Raw genomic sequence first — 16,735 nt, 5'->3', positions numbered from 1 at the left:
AAATATTTAATTCATAAGAATCTAATAATCTAGTTCAAAGATTTACAAAAAATTTCCACCAAGATATAAGCTCTATGATTTTACATTAAGATCAACTCCTCAAATAAGTAAAATATTTTTATTTTCAGTACTGCAAACATTTGGGGATCTTGTAAATCTACTAGACTTAGAGAATCTACTAATAACACAATGATATCCATATCGATCAAAATCAAAAAAAACTATACTTTCCAATGATCTTTTTTTTTTATATTTTTTTTTAACAAGGAAAAGCATCAAGAACTTTTCCAAATCAAACAAGTCCTATTTTCGACCAACCCAAAAACATTTTAATCCACCAATATTCTCAAGATTTATTAATTGACTTTCCATCAAAATATCAATCTTAATTGTTTCAAGTCTCAAGTAGAGCCAAATAAGAACTCTTAAGTCTCATCCCCAAGTATATTTTCCTTCTATATACGAGCTCCATGCATGATCCACATACAGATTTCAATGAATATTTTCTAGTCCGAGCTTTAAACATTTTTTTTATAGATGAATCTTAATTTGCCACCAAAATAATTAACTTCAACTAGAAGCAATATCCACAGTGCCTGATATCAAGTTAAACTTCCAAAATAATTACATTGCACGATAATATCTCATGATTAATATTCCTTCACTTAATTTAGTCAAAATCTAATTAATCATAACTTGAAATACAAATTGCTCTACCAAGAAAACTATCAGAATAACTTATTCACACTTTGGTTACAACCATAATTAGGTTGCATTCTAATTTTAGCATTTCAAAATTCTGATAAAATAATATAAATTTATCAATAGCAAAAGCAAATAAATATCTTCGTCTAATGGCCTAATGTCCACCCATCTCTCAAACTTTCCGACGAATCCTAAAGATCCTAAACTTAAGCTCCGTCTGACTATTTCAAACACAATCCCTAGGAATCTGAAACCTGAGCTCTGATACCACCAAATCTGTCATACCACCAAATCTGTCACGCCCCGAGCCCGAGGCGCGGCAGACGCCGCACGCCCGCACGGCGGACCGCACAGGCGTGCAAGGCAGCAGATCATGTCAAAGCAGATACAGCTATTCAAAGATGACATAATTATTTAAATTGTTCAAAAGCGGACTTACAAAATTTCAAAATAGCATATGCCAACATGATTCAAATGTTCAGACTAATCTAAAATGCTAATAACTGAAGGAATAATAGCGTAAATCTAACGCACTCCCCAATCCCGTGCGATCAAGCCTCTGGATCTGAAAAATGAAGAAAACAGAATAATGAGCTACACTAGCCCAGTAAGCAACAAAATACCCCAAAGTGGGGTCAGAGCATATCAGATCAAAATACAGGATAATGTCTGGAATAAATCATAAATAACATCGTTTTGTTGTTTTCAAAACTTATTATCATTTTTCTAAAAATATGATATCAGAATCTCAACATGATAGGCTACGGCCACGTAACCCAGTGGCATGGGTTGCACAAAGTGCCAAATCCACTATTTTTATCCACCGATGGCGGCCGGTGTTGCACAAAAGTGCCAAATCCACTATATTTACCCACCGATGGCAGCCGGTGTCCAGAAACCACTATTCTAATCACCGGTGGCGCGGTGTCGAAACCGGTTCCTCACAGATTACAAGTCGACAGGTCCAACGTATAATCCCCATTGGCGGGGCCAGAACAGAACAGAACAGATCATAGCCATGCTGAGAATACATATATATAAAAACAGATTTCATAAATTTTCCAGTCATAGTTTCGGGTCGGTGCGCGGCCACCCGGGGCGAGGGGAGTTCGAGCTCCACGGGAACAACCGCTTCCGTGCCATAGGTTAGGCTGAAAGGTGTCTCCCCGGTAGGGGTCCGATGCGTGGTCCGATACGCCCAAAGGACATTCTCGAGTTCTTCGACCCAAGCTTGCCCCGTCCGACCGATTCGCGCCTTAATTCCTTGGAGGATTGTCCGATTTGTGACCTCGGCCTCACCGTTGGTTTGGGGATGCGACACAGATGTGAACCGATGCTCGATCCCGAACTCCTCGCAGAAGTCACGGAAATGCTTGTTGTCGAACTGTCGACCATTATCCGAGATGAGGACTCGGGGTACCCCAAATCGGACAATGATGTTTTTCTTCACGAACTTCCGGACTTGCGCCTCCGTGATAGTGGCCAGCGGCTCTGCCTCCACCCACTTGGTGAAGTAGTCGATTGCAACAATCAAGAATTTCCGCTTGGCTGAAGCGACGGGGAATGGTCCGAGGATATCCATTCCCCACTGTGCGAAGGGCCAGGGTGCGATAATTGGTGCCAAGGGGACAGAAGGGACTCTCTGGACGTTGGCGTGGCGCTGGCAGGCGTCGCATTTCCGTACATGATCCTTTGAGTCCTCCAACAAGGTAGGCCAATAATAGCCTTGCCTCATGATCTTGTGCGCCAAGGACCTAGCCCCCAAGTGCGATCCGCAAACGCCCTCGTGGACTTCGCCGAGGACGTAGGCCGCCTCCGAGGGGCGGAGGCACCTTAAGAGGGGGGCGGTAAACGAGGTCCGATACAGCCTCCCTTCATAGAGTACGTAGTGGGCGGACTTCTTGACAAGTCGCCGAGCTTGATCTTCGTCTTCAGGGAGGATCCCTTCGGCGAGGTAGGCGACGAGCGGGTCCATCCAAGACGGCTCCGGATCAATCGCCATCACCGCTCCAGCCTCGCCGATGCTCGGGGCCTCCAGGGTCTCCAGGTAGATTGCCCTCGACAAGTTGTGCGCCTCTGCGCTCACCAAGCGGGACAACCTGTCGGCCCTAGCATTTTCGCTTCTGGGGACCTGCTGGATGTCGACACTGCCGAGATCGGGAATGAGTGCTTGCACCTTCCGGACGTAGTTCTGCATGGTCGGGCTCCGGGCCTCGAACTCCCCACGGACCTGCCCGACCACCAGCTGGGAGTCGGTGAAGACCTTCAAATGCCGGATGCCGAGCTCCCTGGTGAGTTTGAGTCCCGTGACTAGGGCCTCGTACTCCGCCTCGTTGTTGGTCACTGGAAATCCAAATCTCAAGGCATACTCGGCTATCACTCCATCAGGACTGGTAAGGACCAGCCCGTCTCCTCCACCCTCGGGGTTCGACGACCCATCGATGTGAAGCGTCCAGGTCGGGAGGTCGAGGCTGGGCGTTTCCGGCGGTCTAGGTTCCGCTCCTGCACCGTGCACTCAGCGAGGAAGTCCGCGAGCACCTGGGCCTTGATGGCGGGTCGAGGCTGGTAGCGGATGTCGAACTCACCGAGTTCTACTGCCCACTTCACCAGTCGTCCCGCATTCTCGGGGTTGCTGAGGATCTGCCGTAGTGGTTGATCGGTTAAGAGGGTGACCGAATGAGCCTGGAAATAGGGGCGAAGCCTCCTGGTCGCGGTCAGCAGCGCGAAGGCAATCTTTTCAGCCTTCGTGTACCGCGTCTCGGCATCCCGTAGGACCCGGCTGATGTAGTACACAGGCTTCTGGAGCTTTGCCTCTTCCCGAACCAGCACCGCACTGACCGCGGTTGGGGAGACCGCCAGATAGAGGTAGAGCATCTCCCCTTCTTGCGGCTTGGACAGTAGGGGAGGAGACGCCAGGTATTCCTTGAGCTGGTCGAATGCTGCTTGACATTCGGCCGTCCAGAGGAAGTCTTTCGGACGTTTTAACACCTTGAAGAATGGTTGGCAGCGTTCGGCCGATTTTGCCACAAATCGTCCAAGCGCGGTGACCCTTCCAGCGAGCTCCTGAACCTCCTTTACTTTGGTCGGAGGGGACATACCTTGGATGGCCTTGATTTTGTCCGGGTTGGCTTCGATACCCCGCTGGTTGACAATGAAACCGAGGAACCTCCCGGCCGAAGCGCCAAAGGCGCACTTCGCTGGGTTCAGCTTCATGCGAAACTTCCACAAGGTGGTGAAAGTCTCCTCCAAATCCGCGATGTGCTGGTCTGCATGGCGGCTCTTCACCAGCATATCGTCCACGTACACCTCCATGTTCCGGCCGATTTGCTCTTTGAAGATTTTGTTGACGAGGCGCTGGTAAGTGGCGCCAGTATTCTTCAGACCGAAGGGCATTACCTTGTAGCAGTACAGCCCCCGGTCTGTTATAAAGGCAGTTTTCTCCTCGTCCTGTGGGGCCATCATTATCTGGTTGTAACCGGAGAAGGCGTCCATGAAAGACAGCAGCTGATATCCGGAAGTCGCGTCGACCAGTTGGTCTATTCGCGGAAGCGGAAAGCTATCCTTAGGGCACGCCTTGTTCAGGTCGGTATAGTCGACGCACATCCTCCACTTCCCGCTCGCCTTCCGGACAAGTACAACATTTGCCAGCCACTCGGGGTAGCTTACCTCCCTTATGAATCCTGCCTCCAAGAGCTTGTCTACCTCCTGGTCGACCACCCGGATCCGATCCGGGGCACAGTGTCTCTTCTTCTGCTTTATTGCTCGGTGGGTCGGGTCGACGTTGAGGGCGTGAGAAATGACCTCCGGGTCGATCCCAGGTACATCGGCCGCCGACCAGGCAAATACATCGGCATTGGCTCGGAGGAATTCCACTAACCGGGCCCGAGCTCTCGGGTCGAGATTGGCGCCGACCCGGACCGCCCGGTCGGGGCGGCCTTCCTCAAGGGGGACTTCGACCACACCCTCGGCCGGCTCCCCCTGCCGCAAGGCCACCTCGTCTCTGGCATCAAGGGACTCGACGCTTAGGGCTTCCACGGGCTTCTTCCCTTTGAGGGTTGCTAGAAAACATTGCCGTGCGGTCGGTTGGTCACCTCGGACCTCTCCGATCCCGACCGCCGTGGGGAACCGCATGAGCAAGTGGTACGTGGAGACCACCGCGCGAAGGGCGTTCAGCCCGGGTCGCCCGAGGATAGCGTTGTAGGCCGAGGGAACACGGACGACCAAGAACCCGAGTCGCACCGTGGCTTCTGCGGGTGCGACGCCCGCAGTCACAGGCAGCTCAACGACACCTTCCGCCGGGACAGCGTCACTGGTGAATCCTACGAGGGGGGTGGACATTTTGTGCAACAACTGTCTGGACAAGCTCATCTTTTGGAAGGCCTCGTAAAACAAAATATCAGCTGAGCTTCCACTATCCACAAGAACACGCCTTACATCATAGTTTGCCATAGTGAGGGAGATCACCATGGCGTCATCGTGGGGAGTCTGAACCCCCTTTACATCCTCATCAGAAAAGGTGATTACATTGCCGACCCTCTGCCTCTTTACGACGGCCGTCCCTGACGCTTCCGTCGAGCCCCCTGCGTTCCTCACGGGCCGAGAGCAGCCCCCAGTGATAGTGTGGATCACGCCCGCAACGGGTCGATTCTGCTCCCGAGGCTCCGGAGGAGCCGGGTCGGCCGGACGCGGGTCTGCGGGGGGACGTCGGTCGCTCACATATCGACCGAGACGCCCCCGACGGATAAGAGCCTCGATCTCGTCCCGAAGTTGGAAGCAGTCCTCTGTGTCGTGGCCGTGGTCTCGGTGGTACTCACAGTACGCCCGGGAGGGCCTCTTTCCAGGGATCCTTCGTATCTGTCTCGGGGCCGGGAGGTCCTCCCGCCCCTTGATCTCCATAAGGATCTGGGCCCGGGGAGTCAGGAGAGGGGTGTACCGGTTGAAACGTCGGGGCGGAGAACGAGGGCGTGGGGCGCCGTGGTTCTTCGCCGGCGACGGGCTTCTGCGCCGACGCTGGGGCGTCGGGCTCCTCCTCTGGCGTGCCTCTTTCCGCCTTTTCTTCCCAAGCTTTTGTGGGATCTCGGCGGCCTCCTTGCTCCGGTGGGCGGCCGCCTCCTCGGCGTCCGCATACTGGTTCGCCCGGGACAACAGCTCTGGGAAGCTCCGCGGCAGGCGTTTGTCCAGGGAGAAGGTGAGTCTGCCCTTCCGGAAACCACGCTTCAGGGATGAAAGAGCTACCTCCTGACTCAGGTTCCGGACCTCCAGCGTAGCCCTGTTGAAGCGGGTAAGATAATCCCGCAGGCTTTCTCCCTCGTTTTGCCGGACATCAAAGAGGGAGTCGGAGACCAGTCGCCGCCGGCTACTGACGGCGAAATGAGTGATGAAGAGGCGAGTGAACTGGTCGAAGGACCGGATTGAGTCAGCCTCCAGCCCGGCGAACCATGCCCTCGCCGGGCCACGGAGGGTTGCCGGGAAAGCCTTGCAGAGAAGGGGATCTGATGCTCCGTGGAGGAGCATAAGGGTCCTGAAACTCTCGACGTGATCCCGCGGGTCCACCGCCCCGTCATAGGGCTCGATCGCCGGCATTTTGAACCCCGGCGGATTCGGGGTCCGCAGGATCCTCGAGGCGAGCGCCGGCTGGGAGGAGATCTCTAAGTCGGCGAAGGGATCTTTGGAATGGCCCTTCAGGACCTGGAGTTGTCGGTGGAGATCGTCCACCCGCCGGTCCAGGGAACGCGACCGGTGGGTGGGAGACAAGGAGCGGCGAGAGGGGGACCGATTGGAGCGCGGGTTCCTCGAGGACTGGGGGGTCTGGGAACGCGCCCGGGCCCGCCTCTCGTACCCCGCGCAGCTCCGGTGGGAAGGTCCCGGCAGAATGGAGCGTGCTCGAGAATCCTCCTCGCGCCGGCGCACCTCCCCATGGGAGAGGAAGGAACGCGGGTTGAGGAGGACAGGCGAACGCTCAGGCAGCGGCGGCTCCTGAGCCTGCTGCGGCGCCCGGGACATCGCACCCTGCAGATTCTGCACCGCCTCCGCGAGGGTGCGAACCTGCTGGGTTAGCTGGTCGAACTGGGCGGCTTCGACCATCTGAATGGGCGGTGGGGCGGTGGAGTGTTGCTGAGAGCGTGTTGGGGATGCAGCGGCCTCCCGGCCAGTGGCGCGAGAGGCCCCGCGACCGGAAGCATTGGAAGCTCCACGACCACCTCGCCGTGCCATTACGATCGCTCTGAGATCCGGGCCCTTCCTCTAGCGCCAACTGTTGCTGGTGGTCCAAACCGAGAACGATTGGCACAGCGGTGTGAACGGGGTTCCCTTTGAGTTGCTTTGGTTGCGCTCCGCCCTCCGCCGTGAAACCTGCAAGCAAGCCTCGCACCACCACCGGGGTAGTGGGGGCCCTCCGACGATCAAGTCAGAGGAGATCGAAGGAGAAGGAGAAGGAGAAGGTAGCAGGTGAGATGATACTCTGGAAGATATATCTTACCCTCCCCCTTCCCCCCCAGCCTCATATATATCAGGCTGGGGGGTTTTTCCGGGGATTCGTCATCGTGTGGCACGATGGGGCTGCCACTGACATGGCCGTTACAGGGCGTCGTGGGGCAGCGCTGGGTACAGCCATGGCAGGGCATAGTGGAGCTCCGCTTTGTACGACTGTTACAGGGGATCGTGGGGCAGCGCCGGATACGGCCGTTGCAGGGAGTAGTGGAGCAGGGGGCCGCGGCGTGCCTCAGAGGAACAGTCTGTTGTTGTCGAGAGATTGCCGACTCGGGGTCGGATTGCTGGATCAAGGGGCAGCCGACTCGGGGTCGGGCTGCGGAGCCGAAGATATCCGACCCGAGGTCGGATTGCTGGATCAAGGGGCAGCCGACTCGGGGTCGGGCTGCGGAGCCGAAGATATCCGACCCGAGGTCGGATTGCTGGATCAAGGGGCAGCCGTAGTCTTCCTGGGCGCGCGTGCCGGTCACGTGGGGCATGGTGGCTAAGTTCCCCCGTAACACCTACCATAACAGAAAGTAGGTTAATTCCATGTATATATCTTTTGTGCGTAGAAAGATACCCGGCACACTCTGTTTGATTTTTTTGAATATATTTGTATCTGACATATATGATACATCCGCTTCAGTAAAAAAAAAAATAATCTTACAACGAGTCCGCCGTTGAATTATGCGATCGTCAATTTAGAATATATACAAACAACTGAAAGAATATAAAATGCTTTGAAACCTATGCAAGATATTATTCAATAATGGTAAAACAATCTATCATTCTTTCAAATATAAGATATAACCTGAATCTGCTACCGTCTCTTCATTAAATGGTGTTTTTTTTAAAATATTTCTCACATATATTGTTATAAACATGAGATATTGCATATTTATATCTCAAAAATCACTATACATCTCATCCATTTTTGCGAAGACATCCTTCTTCTTAGATTTTATTAGACTTGCATCATCATTTCTGAAAATTTATGCAAAATATAACTCTTTATAACATCAATCAATATCGAAAATTTTCAAGTTGTTAACACAAAAGTTAGTAGAATCATTTTATACATAAAATGGATACTTTTAAACATCTTCAACCAAAAATCCAATGGAAGAGATAATGTTGCAAAAATAAAATTAGTTAAAGAATATATGTGCAAATAATAATTTCAGAAGAATAAATATGCAAAATCCAAGTTTGTAGGGTTATATATACAGTCTCTCTTTCTTATTCATTCTCTAAGACTATCAAGTTCCCATATGTACATGGAAAGTCTTCTTAACCAACGACCATAAGGCACAATTAATTCGCGCAACTCCAAAAATTAGTATTATATATCAAGGATGGCTGAACGTTGGGCTACCATGTTAACTTTAGCCGTCCAAAGAACCTTTCATGTGGATGAAACTGATGTTCCAAAGAATTTTATATATTGTTTATTATTTGTGCCACAATCTTTAATAATCTTAAATCTCAAACTCTGATGCCACTTATGTCATAATTTTTAGTGGTCCTTAAGCTCTAATACCATTCTCACCTAAGCATACTTAACTGCAAAGTTTTGATGAGATCCGGTGCATTAGAGTTTGTTTTAGAAAATATGCGGCCGTATCATGTAGCCGATCTGGGTTCGAAGCATGACAATTTGAGTGGATTTTCTTTTGGTTTAGAAAACTTTGCTGGAAATCATACTAATGGAGTTAATTATTGTGATCCTTGGAGGATTGGAACGTTGGTGCCGTGACTCTGATAATCATATTATAATTTAGTTTTCTTCAAAAAATTGTTTGAATATCGGCATAGAAGGTTTAATTTACTCCGGAGTATAGTGCCAAGGCCAACATTAACAAAGCTCAACCATGTAATAAGATATGATAGATTATAATAATCGTATAATCCTTTTTATGCTTTGCCGACTAGCCCTAACTCAGCTTGTTGGCATCTCTCCATTTAAAACTTGGAAGAGGTGCAAGATTCAAACTCTGGCATCTTGTTCACCTCAGTAAATGGGCTATGCAAATTTTGAAAGGATTTATCATGCTCTATCAAAGAACTAACGCTTATAATGATGCCTTTTACCTTAGAACTTATCTCACATAGCTAAAAGTTCTCACTAGCTTTGTCCATCCTATTTAATGATTTGCCTCGAAGGGACTGATCATTTATTTGGTGAATTGTCTTGTACACAGGCCAACGAACACTGCATTCGGCTTCTCGAACGCTTGAAGCAGTGGTCGAGTGCTGAATAGGTAGCAATAGAAACAACCAGTTCTTGTGCACTTGTATAGCAAATTGAATGCATTTCTAGGGTTTCACATGTCATGGCCTCGTTGCTTAGTGTTGTTTCACATGATTAATTCCACCAGCCATGGATGCTCCAATGTGGTCCATTACCATTCGCTCTCTTCTTAGGGGTTGTGACTTGTGGGTCATACTCATGGCATCCATGCGATGCCCGATTTTTCTACTAATGTTATGTTTATTACCTCCATCGTACGTACTTCATTTAGCACTCATAAATGTACGGTTCGAGTCCTTCTCCTTGATCCATTATCATTGCGATGCATAATCTAGATGATGATTGATTTTTTTAAAAAAATATGGGAGATGAATTTCTCACTTGCAATGGTTGATGGAATTTATGTAAGGGGAACTTAATTTGAATGATGGCTAATACAGATCACAGCAAAATTATCAAACAATCGCTCATGAATAAAAATTCATATAGTATAATTCCTTAACCACTTATTCTCTTCATTTGTCTTGTTAAATGTTGTACTGCATTTTGTCTGTCTATTGTTGTATGGAGCTACAGTGTGTTAGCAGTCTACAAAAACAACTTATTTTTGATTAATTTAGTTGTTATTCTTGAAAGGAAAAAAGAAAGATCATGTGCAAGCATGATGCACCTTGTTACGATATTTGCAAAAAAAAAAAAAAAAAAAAAAAGAGAAAAAAAATTAATTTTATTTCTCTATTCCCTCACATTCGGTATAACTTAAGAGTTACAAATATTCGTATACAGACTCCATATAATTAAAATAATATAGGCTGATATAAGATCTTGCTATACTTGCCGATACAAGTTATTATGTGATCCCTAAAATTACTCTAACAAGATCAAACTAAAAAAATATGAATTGATACAAGTTATTACATGACCTTTTAAATTATTTTAATATACATATATTGTTGTGATGCACATAGAAATACGCATTAAAGGCCGGTCTTTGTTTCCTATTATTGTTACTCTATTAGCAAAAACTTGATTTTTGTGTCACTTCCAAGTTCCATCATGTCTCCATAAAGTTTATAAGCCAAACTTTTGTGAATCCCTCCATTTCATTCACTAATTATCAAAGCATAAAATCTGATGTGATTTGTTAACACAAAGATAGAAGTCTGCCCCAAATATACAGAGGATTTGATGCCAGCATAATGATCTTTTTCTGTCATAAAATATGTTATCATATACTTCTTTCATTCTTAATGTGGAATACTTAGGCACTAACGTGGTTTGGCAACAGGGATTTGTCATTGCTGTATTCTCCAACATTCTCCACATTTTTCACCTTGCTGTAACATGATAAGTGTTCTGAAATCTTCTCTGGGCTGTTTCAGAGTGCTTTTGACCATCCAGGGTATCAATTATTTGAACATGGCTCAGTTGTCCAACCAAGAGGAGATTCCAAATATGCATGCAGTTACTGAGAGAAATGACATATGAAACAGTAAATTCCTTGTATTTTAACCGTTTCTGAGAAATGTACTGATTTTTCAGCAAAAGGAAAAAGAAGTACTGACCGAAGAATTCAAGATTTCTCTCCATGACGTAGTTTTCAGATTGATTGGGAGGGGTGCAATACAGTGTCAATACATACAAGCTTCTATGCATAAATAGTCTCTTGTACCCAAAAAACATTAATAGTCCTGTTGGACAGCAAAGAAAAGGGTGATTCCAAAATGTCATTTGTCAGGCTTGCATCAGGGAGTACTTGTTCGGTAGGTTAGCCAACACAGTCACATAATGGCCTACGTTTGGCCCAAATTTAATTAACAGTAGGTCTTCATGTGGCCAACTTTAGCTTTGAAGCATGAAGGGGATGGAAGCGGGTCGGAGGGTTGGATCAGACTGTACAGCTTGGATGCAACATATATCAAAAATTTATTGGTTCGAACCCAACCTTCTAACCAAATGGATCAAAAATTTAGATTTAAATTTGACCTTTAATTAAAAAAATAATCTAAACAGATCTATAATAGATTGGATCCAATTAAACGAACTAGTAAAGATTTGATTGCCGTCATGAGATATAGGAAGGTTAAGGGAGATAGGTCTAGGGCCTGATTTTTTTTGAGCTTCGAGCTGGACTTAAGCTCGAAAATTTTTGGATGATGAAGGTCCGAACCCAAATTATCCGTGTGGGGCTAAAATAGGTCCAGCCCAAATTCGGTTGAAGTTTAATATTTTATAATATTGCTTCACAAGTAAATGAATTAGTTAAAAATTGGACTCTCTTCTGTAACACAAGTAAATGATACATGATACATTATTTTTAACTAAATTCTTTTCAATTTGCCTTTTACTTCCTCATTATTCTCTCTAAATAACGTACAAAAACAAATTGATTTGGGCATGTATTCGGGCTACGTTTTGGACCTTGTTCGGGCTTGGGGTCGAGTCGGGACAATAACATATCCGACTCTGCCCTGAAAAATAAATGGACTCTATATTTAAGCCCAAACCCGGCATTAACTCTTTCAGGCCTAGCTCGAAGCCCAGCCCGATGGGACTCGGGCCGGCCCGAGCCTATTTCCAACCCTAGATAGATCAAGTATAGACTTAAAATTTTAAATTATATTACATCAAAAATTAAACAAAGAATACTAGAATTGTCATCTCTCTTTTCTTTTTCTTTTTTTCCTTTTTTTTTTTTTGGGTACAAAAGGGCGACCGCCCTAGGACAAGCTAGAAAGAAAGAAAGAAGATGAATTGATAATTGTAGACGAAATAACCGGAATCCGGTAATATCAGCCATAACCAGGTTTTTGATATGACCAGGAAGATTCGAAAAGGACTGAAAGACAACATTGGCAGCCATTCTTGCTAAGACATCAGCTGGCTGATTGCATTCCCAATAAGCATAAAAAACGATTAAGAATTCCAGAGATGCAGAGCACTGAACAATATCAGCAAGAATGCAATGAAGTCTTTTAAGAACCATGCTGAAAAAACTCTCTTGGCATGACAAATCCAATTGATAATGGTTAAAGAATCACCTTCAAATCACTCCTCAACTCAACGATGGGATGCCTATTTTTAAGGTCAAGTATCCAAAATCACCTCATGGCAATGATCTTTGGCTGAAACTTGCATACAAAAATACCTCTTAATCCAACAGAAAAAATTTGCATATCAATGTACCATTAATATATTATATCGATAATATATTATATACTACATTATATTAATATTATATATTATATTTCTGATATATATTATATTATAATATATTATTAATTATATTATTGTCATATTGTTATTCAATGATAATTTTAAATTATAGTTGAAATAGATATTTATATAATGAAATCATTTAATATATTACTTCTATTTATCTTATTTTTTAATCAAAATAAATATTAGTATTAAAAATAATATATTTTAAAATAAATAAAAATATTAATTTTATAATAATAATTAATATATCTTTATAGGATTAATAATTTATAAGACTAATAAAAATATTTCATAAAATATATCAATATATTAATATTTTATTCTAATGTATGTTATATGATTAATAAAAATAGTTTTATAGAATATATCAGAAATAATTTTGGTATAAAATGCTCAATAATTTTATATTTTTATGGAATGCCAAACATATTACTCGTAGATAGTCGAAAATATTTAATCACCGAAACATAGCACACTAAACATGATGATCTTAAATCATTGGAATCAAATTACTTCGGGATAAGAATTACCAGTGATCTAAAATCAACTTGGTGATCCCATTTGGATCGCCAAACACCACCTAAGAGTAATATTTGACAACAAATATGTCCTACCGAGGTGAGCTTAGTTTAAACTACCTTCAAAAAGGAAATACATGCATCACACGCATCTTTATGCGAGCTAACAGCCGATGTTATCTCTTGGAATGTAAAACCTAACATATGCGTTGCATTCAATGCATACCTAATAATACAACCGCCATGCAAGACCGGAAGGTAGCCTAATTAAAATGATGCATGCTCTCCCTCTCTCAAGTAAATGCCATTTCTTTGGTCAACAGAGACCAAGTCCGACTCAAACATAGCCCAAAGCCTATCCAAATTAAGCTTGGTGGACAGAATGGAGCCAATTGGGGGACATTATTCCCTGCACTACATGCACCACGTGGATGCGCGCATCCCCAATCTCAATCACTTGTTTTTATAGACCCTATTCATCAATCACGATGTATTGGTATAGCAACAAGCGGTTGTGATTGACGGTGTGCACGACCATATGGTGCATATAGTGCACGAAATAATTTCTCGCAAATTGGTACGCACGAACATGCCAGAATCCATGCTTATGTCTGCAATTGGATCTGGTCTCCTTACTCAAATCCATACTGCCGTCCACGCGTGCACATTGGTTGATATTTATATCCTCAATCATGCTAGCTTATTATAGAAAACTAAATATAAAATCTCAGAAAATTAAAATAACAATCACTTGGCCCACATAACGAAAACAATCCAAACTAAGACGAAAAAGAAGACAACGGGCATGTTTCAAATATTTGAAAAACTATGAGTAACGTTTCCCTTCCCCATAAGGCACCATCCCATGTATGTATGACCATTCCATTCATCCCTCACCCTAGTCAACAGCGGGACCTTAAAAAAAAGAGTACAATTTCTTTTTTCCACAAAACAAAAGTGACAAGAAGAAGCTGGGTGGTAGGATAACAAGGAAAACCTAGCACCAACGGTTCTGATCACCCTATCACCTGAACGCACTCTTTTGACTCCTTCCCTCGTTGCCATCATCCCAACCCCTCTCCAACGGTGCTAATATTCTCTGTTTTTTTTTTAATCGTATAAGAAATAAATGAACAAATAAACACCATTTAAGCTAACCCTTTTATTCTCCCTCAAATTTAGAAAAAAGCCTACTAATAAAGGACAAAAAGAAGCGAGTTTTCGAAAATAAGGAAATATGGATTAAAAAAGAGGCCATTTCCCAAGGGTTTTCCGGGTTGGGTTACAACGCCGGCCGAGAAACGGGAGTTGCCGGACGGGGCCGGCCGCGGGTGAGGTTTTGGCAGCGCATCTCCATGATGCGTCGGTGGGAGTTGGAGTGGATGGCGGCGGAGAAGGTCGGGCTGGCGGCCGGTCGGTACTCTGGTACCAGCCTCCCGGACTTGTACCGCACCCCGCACGCGTTGCACAGCGTTTTCGGTCCCTCCGGCCCCGCCCTCCACTGCGGCGTATCCTCCGCCTCGCAGTGCCGGCACCGCCGCCTGTCCTTCGCCTCCCTCGCCACCGGCGCCGGCGACACCCTGGCCAGGACCCTCCGTCGCCGCCCCTTGCTCCTCGGCCGCCCCGGCACCCTGAACGGCGCCGCCGCGGCCAGGACCGATACTGGGCTCGTTCTCCCCGCAACAGCCCCGGAGGAGGCGCCGCCGCTGCTCCCGGTCCCGCCGCTGCCGCTGCTCCGCAAGTGGGTGGGGATTTCAAAAGACGTCTCCAGCGCCGGAAACGCGTCCTTGTTTAACAGCCACTCCAGCTCCTCCTCCTCTTGACCTCCTCCTCCTCCTCCTCCCTCCGCCGCCAGGCCCTATAGAACCCCCAGAAAAGGAAATAAAAATCAAACCTTTACCGTACAAAGCAGAAAAAAATCGGATTTTGGCATGCTTAACCGGAAGGCCGTCGACGGCGGGGATGTCCGCGGAATCTTCGAGGATATCAAGGAGGGACTGGTCCTGAAGCCCTCCGGCGGTGGACGGGGGCATGGGGCTAGGGTTCCGGCGGTGTGGGGGAGGGTTGAGCTCGATGTCGGAGGGGAAGTCAAGGAGAAGGAGGTCGGCGGCGGCGAGGCCACCCTCCGGCGCCTCTTCGAGGGGATCCACCATCACTATCTCCAAGACAACCCAGTGCCCTCTCTCGTCTCCTACTCCGCTTGCTACTAACCTCACCGTGGGAGAAACGAGAGGATAAAGGTGCAAAGAAGAGTTTTTCTTGTTTTCTTTTTCTATTTTTTAACAAACCTTCTTCCCTTTGTTATTTTTCCCTTTCCTGTTTCCTTCTTTCTCCTCTCTGCTTCTAGTTTTTTAACTCCAAACTTCTAGCGTTCCCCGAAGAAATGGCGTTGGGGTTTTTACCGGGCTGACGAGGGTTCTTAGTTTGTGGGAGGGGACCGAACCCTCTGTTGGTTAAATTACCAAAAAGTCTATATAGTAACATAGAATTGTGTGGATCCCGTGCATTCTGGTGGTTCGGAAAATGCTACATTACTTTGAAGGATTTTTATGTCTTTTCAGATGTGATCGATCTTTAACCATGCCATTCAACTTGGTTGTAGTCATCTGGCCCACCATCTCTGTATTTCGAAGGATTTTGACTCTGGTTCAATCCACATGAAGAAATATTGATGATAAATATATACGGCTGGAAGAAAGATTTTTTTTTTTTGGTTAAGAAGCTCACCCATGAAAGTTGTAGGGCGTTCATCTGTTTTTTTTTTTTTTTTTTTTTTTTTTTCAATTCTGAAAGTTGTAGAACAAACTTGTTTTTTTCTTTTCTTTTTGGTGTAACTCCATCAACCTCTTTGATTAGAGTAGATAAGAAGGAAGCAGCAGACTTATTTTTTGATTTTTTTTGTATATTTGTACCCGACATGCATGAGACATTTGCTAAAAGCAGCAGCAGCGGAAAAAAAAAGAATAAAAGAAGAAGGAAGCAACATATATTAATAGGCTAGGTTCTTCGAGTTCAGTGGAAAAGTGGGGATGGAGGGGGGAGTATTCAACTGAATGGTCAATTTTTACTGTTGCCAGAGGCATGTTTATTTATGTCGCATCCACTGTGATCTAGTGCTAACCGAGGAGGAAAAGAAGAAAACAATTTTCTACCATCCTCATATTTATCAGATGTAAAAATGAAACGCAAAAAATTTCAGTTTATTGGAGCGCAAAGAAGGAAACATTGAAATGCTATCAATGTGGAAGAACAAGGTTTTATCCATTGATGGTAGATTGGTACTTGTCTTGGATTAATTCCAGTTTATTTGATGTCATCGATCCTCATACCAGCTTTAGTCATTAAAAAATAGAGAAAACGTCGAGAATTTTTCTTTTGGAGAGGGAGCAAAACCTGCCAAGGGTGCCACTACCTTGTCTTCTGCCCAAGCAGGTGGGAGGATTGGGAATTATTAATCTCAAAACATGTAATAAGTGCCTTCTAGTCAAGCGTTCGTAGAGATATGTGAAGATCTGTATGAGCATGTATTTAGTTTCACATCGGTTATTTACTGGGCAGATCATGAATA

General features: G+C 45.6%; 1 protein-coding gene across 1 annotated transcript; it reads right to left on the bottom strand.

Annotated features, from left to right (window-relative positions):
* Window positions 1–13,447: 13,447 nt before the first annotated feature.
* Window positions 13,448–15,693, bottom strand: LOC103723297 (uncharacterized). The gene is made up of 2 exons (XM_008814177.5): window positions 15,108–15,693; window positions 13,448–15,025 (listed from the first exon to the last, which is right to left on the bottom strand). The coding sequence occupies exons 1-2, from the start codon at window positions 15,318–15,320 to the stop codon at window positions 14,450–14,452; spliced, it is 789 nt and encodes a 262-aa protein (XP_008812399.4). The 5' UTR covers window positions 15,321–15,693; the 3' UTR covers window positions 13,448–14,449.
* Between the last annotated feature and the right edge of the window lie 1,042 nt (window positions 15,694–16,735).

The sequence above is a fragment of the Phoenix dactylifera genome, chromosome 6, assembly GCF_051530095.1.
Source record: "Phoenix dactylifera cultivar Ajwa chromosome 6, Ajwa_hap1_PhDact_Kaust_v1.1, whole genome shotgun sequence".
Taxonomy (NCBI): Eukaryota; Viridiplantae; Streptophyta; class Magnoliopsida; order Arecales; family Arecaceae; genus Phoenix; species Phoenix dactylifera.
The sequence above is the reverse complement of the archived record's forward strand: the minus strand, read 5'-3'. Positions and strand labels throughout refer to the sequence as shown.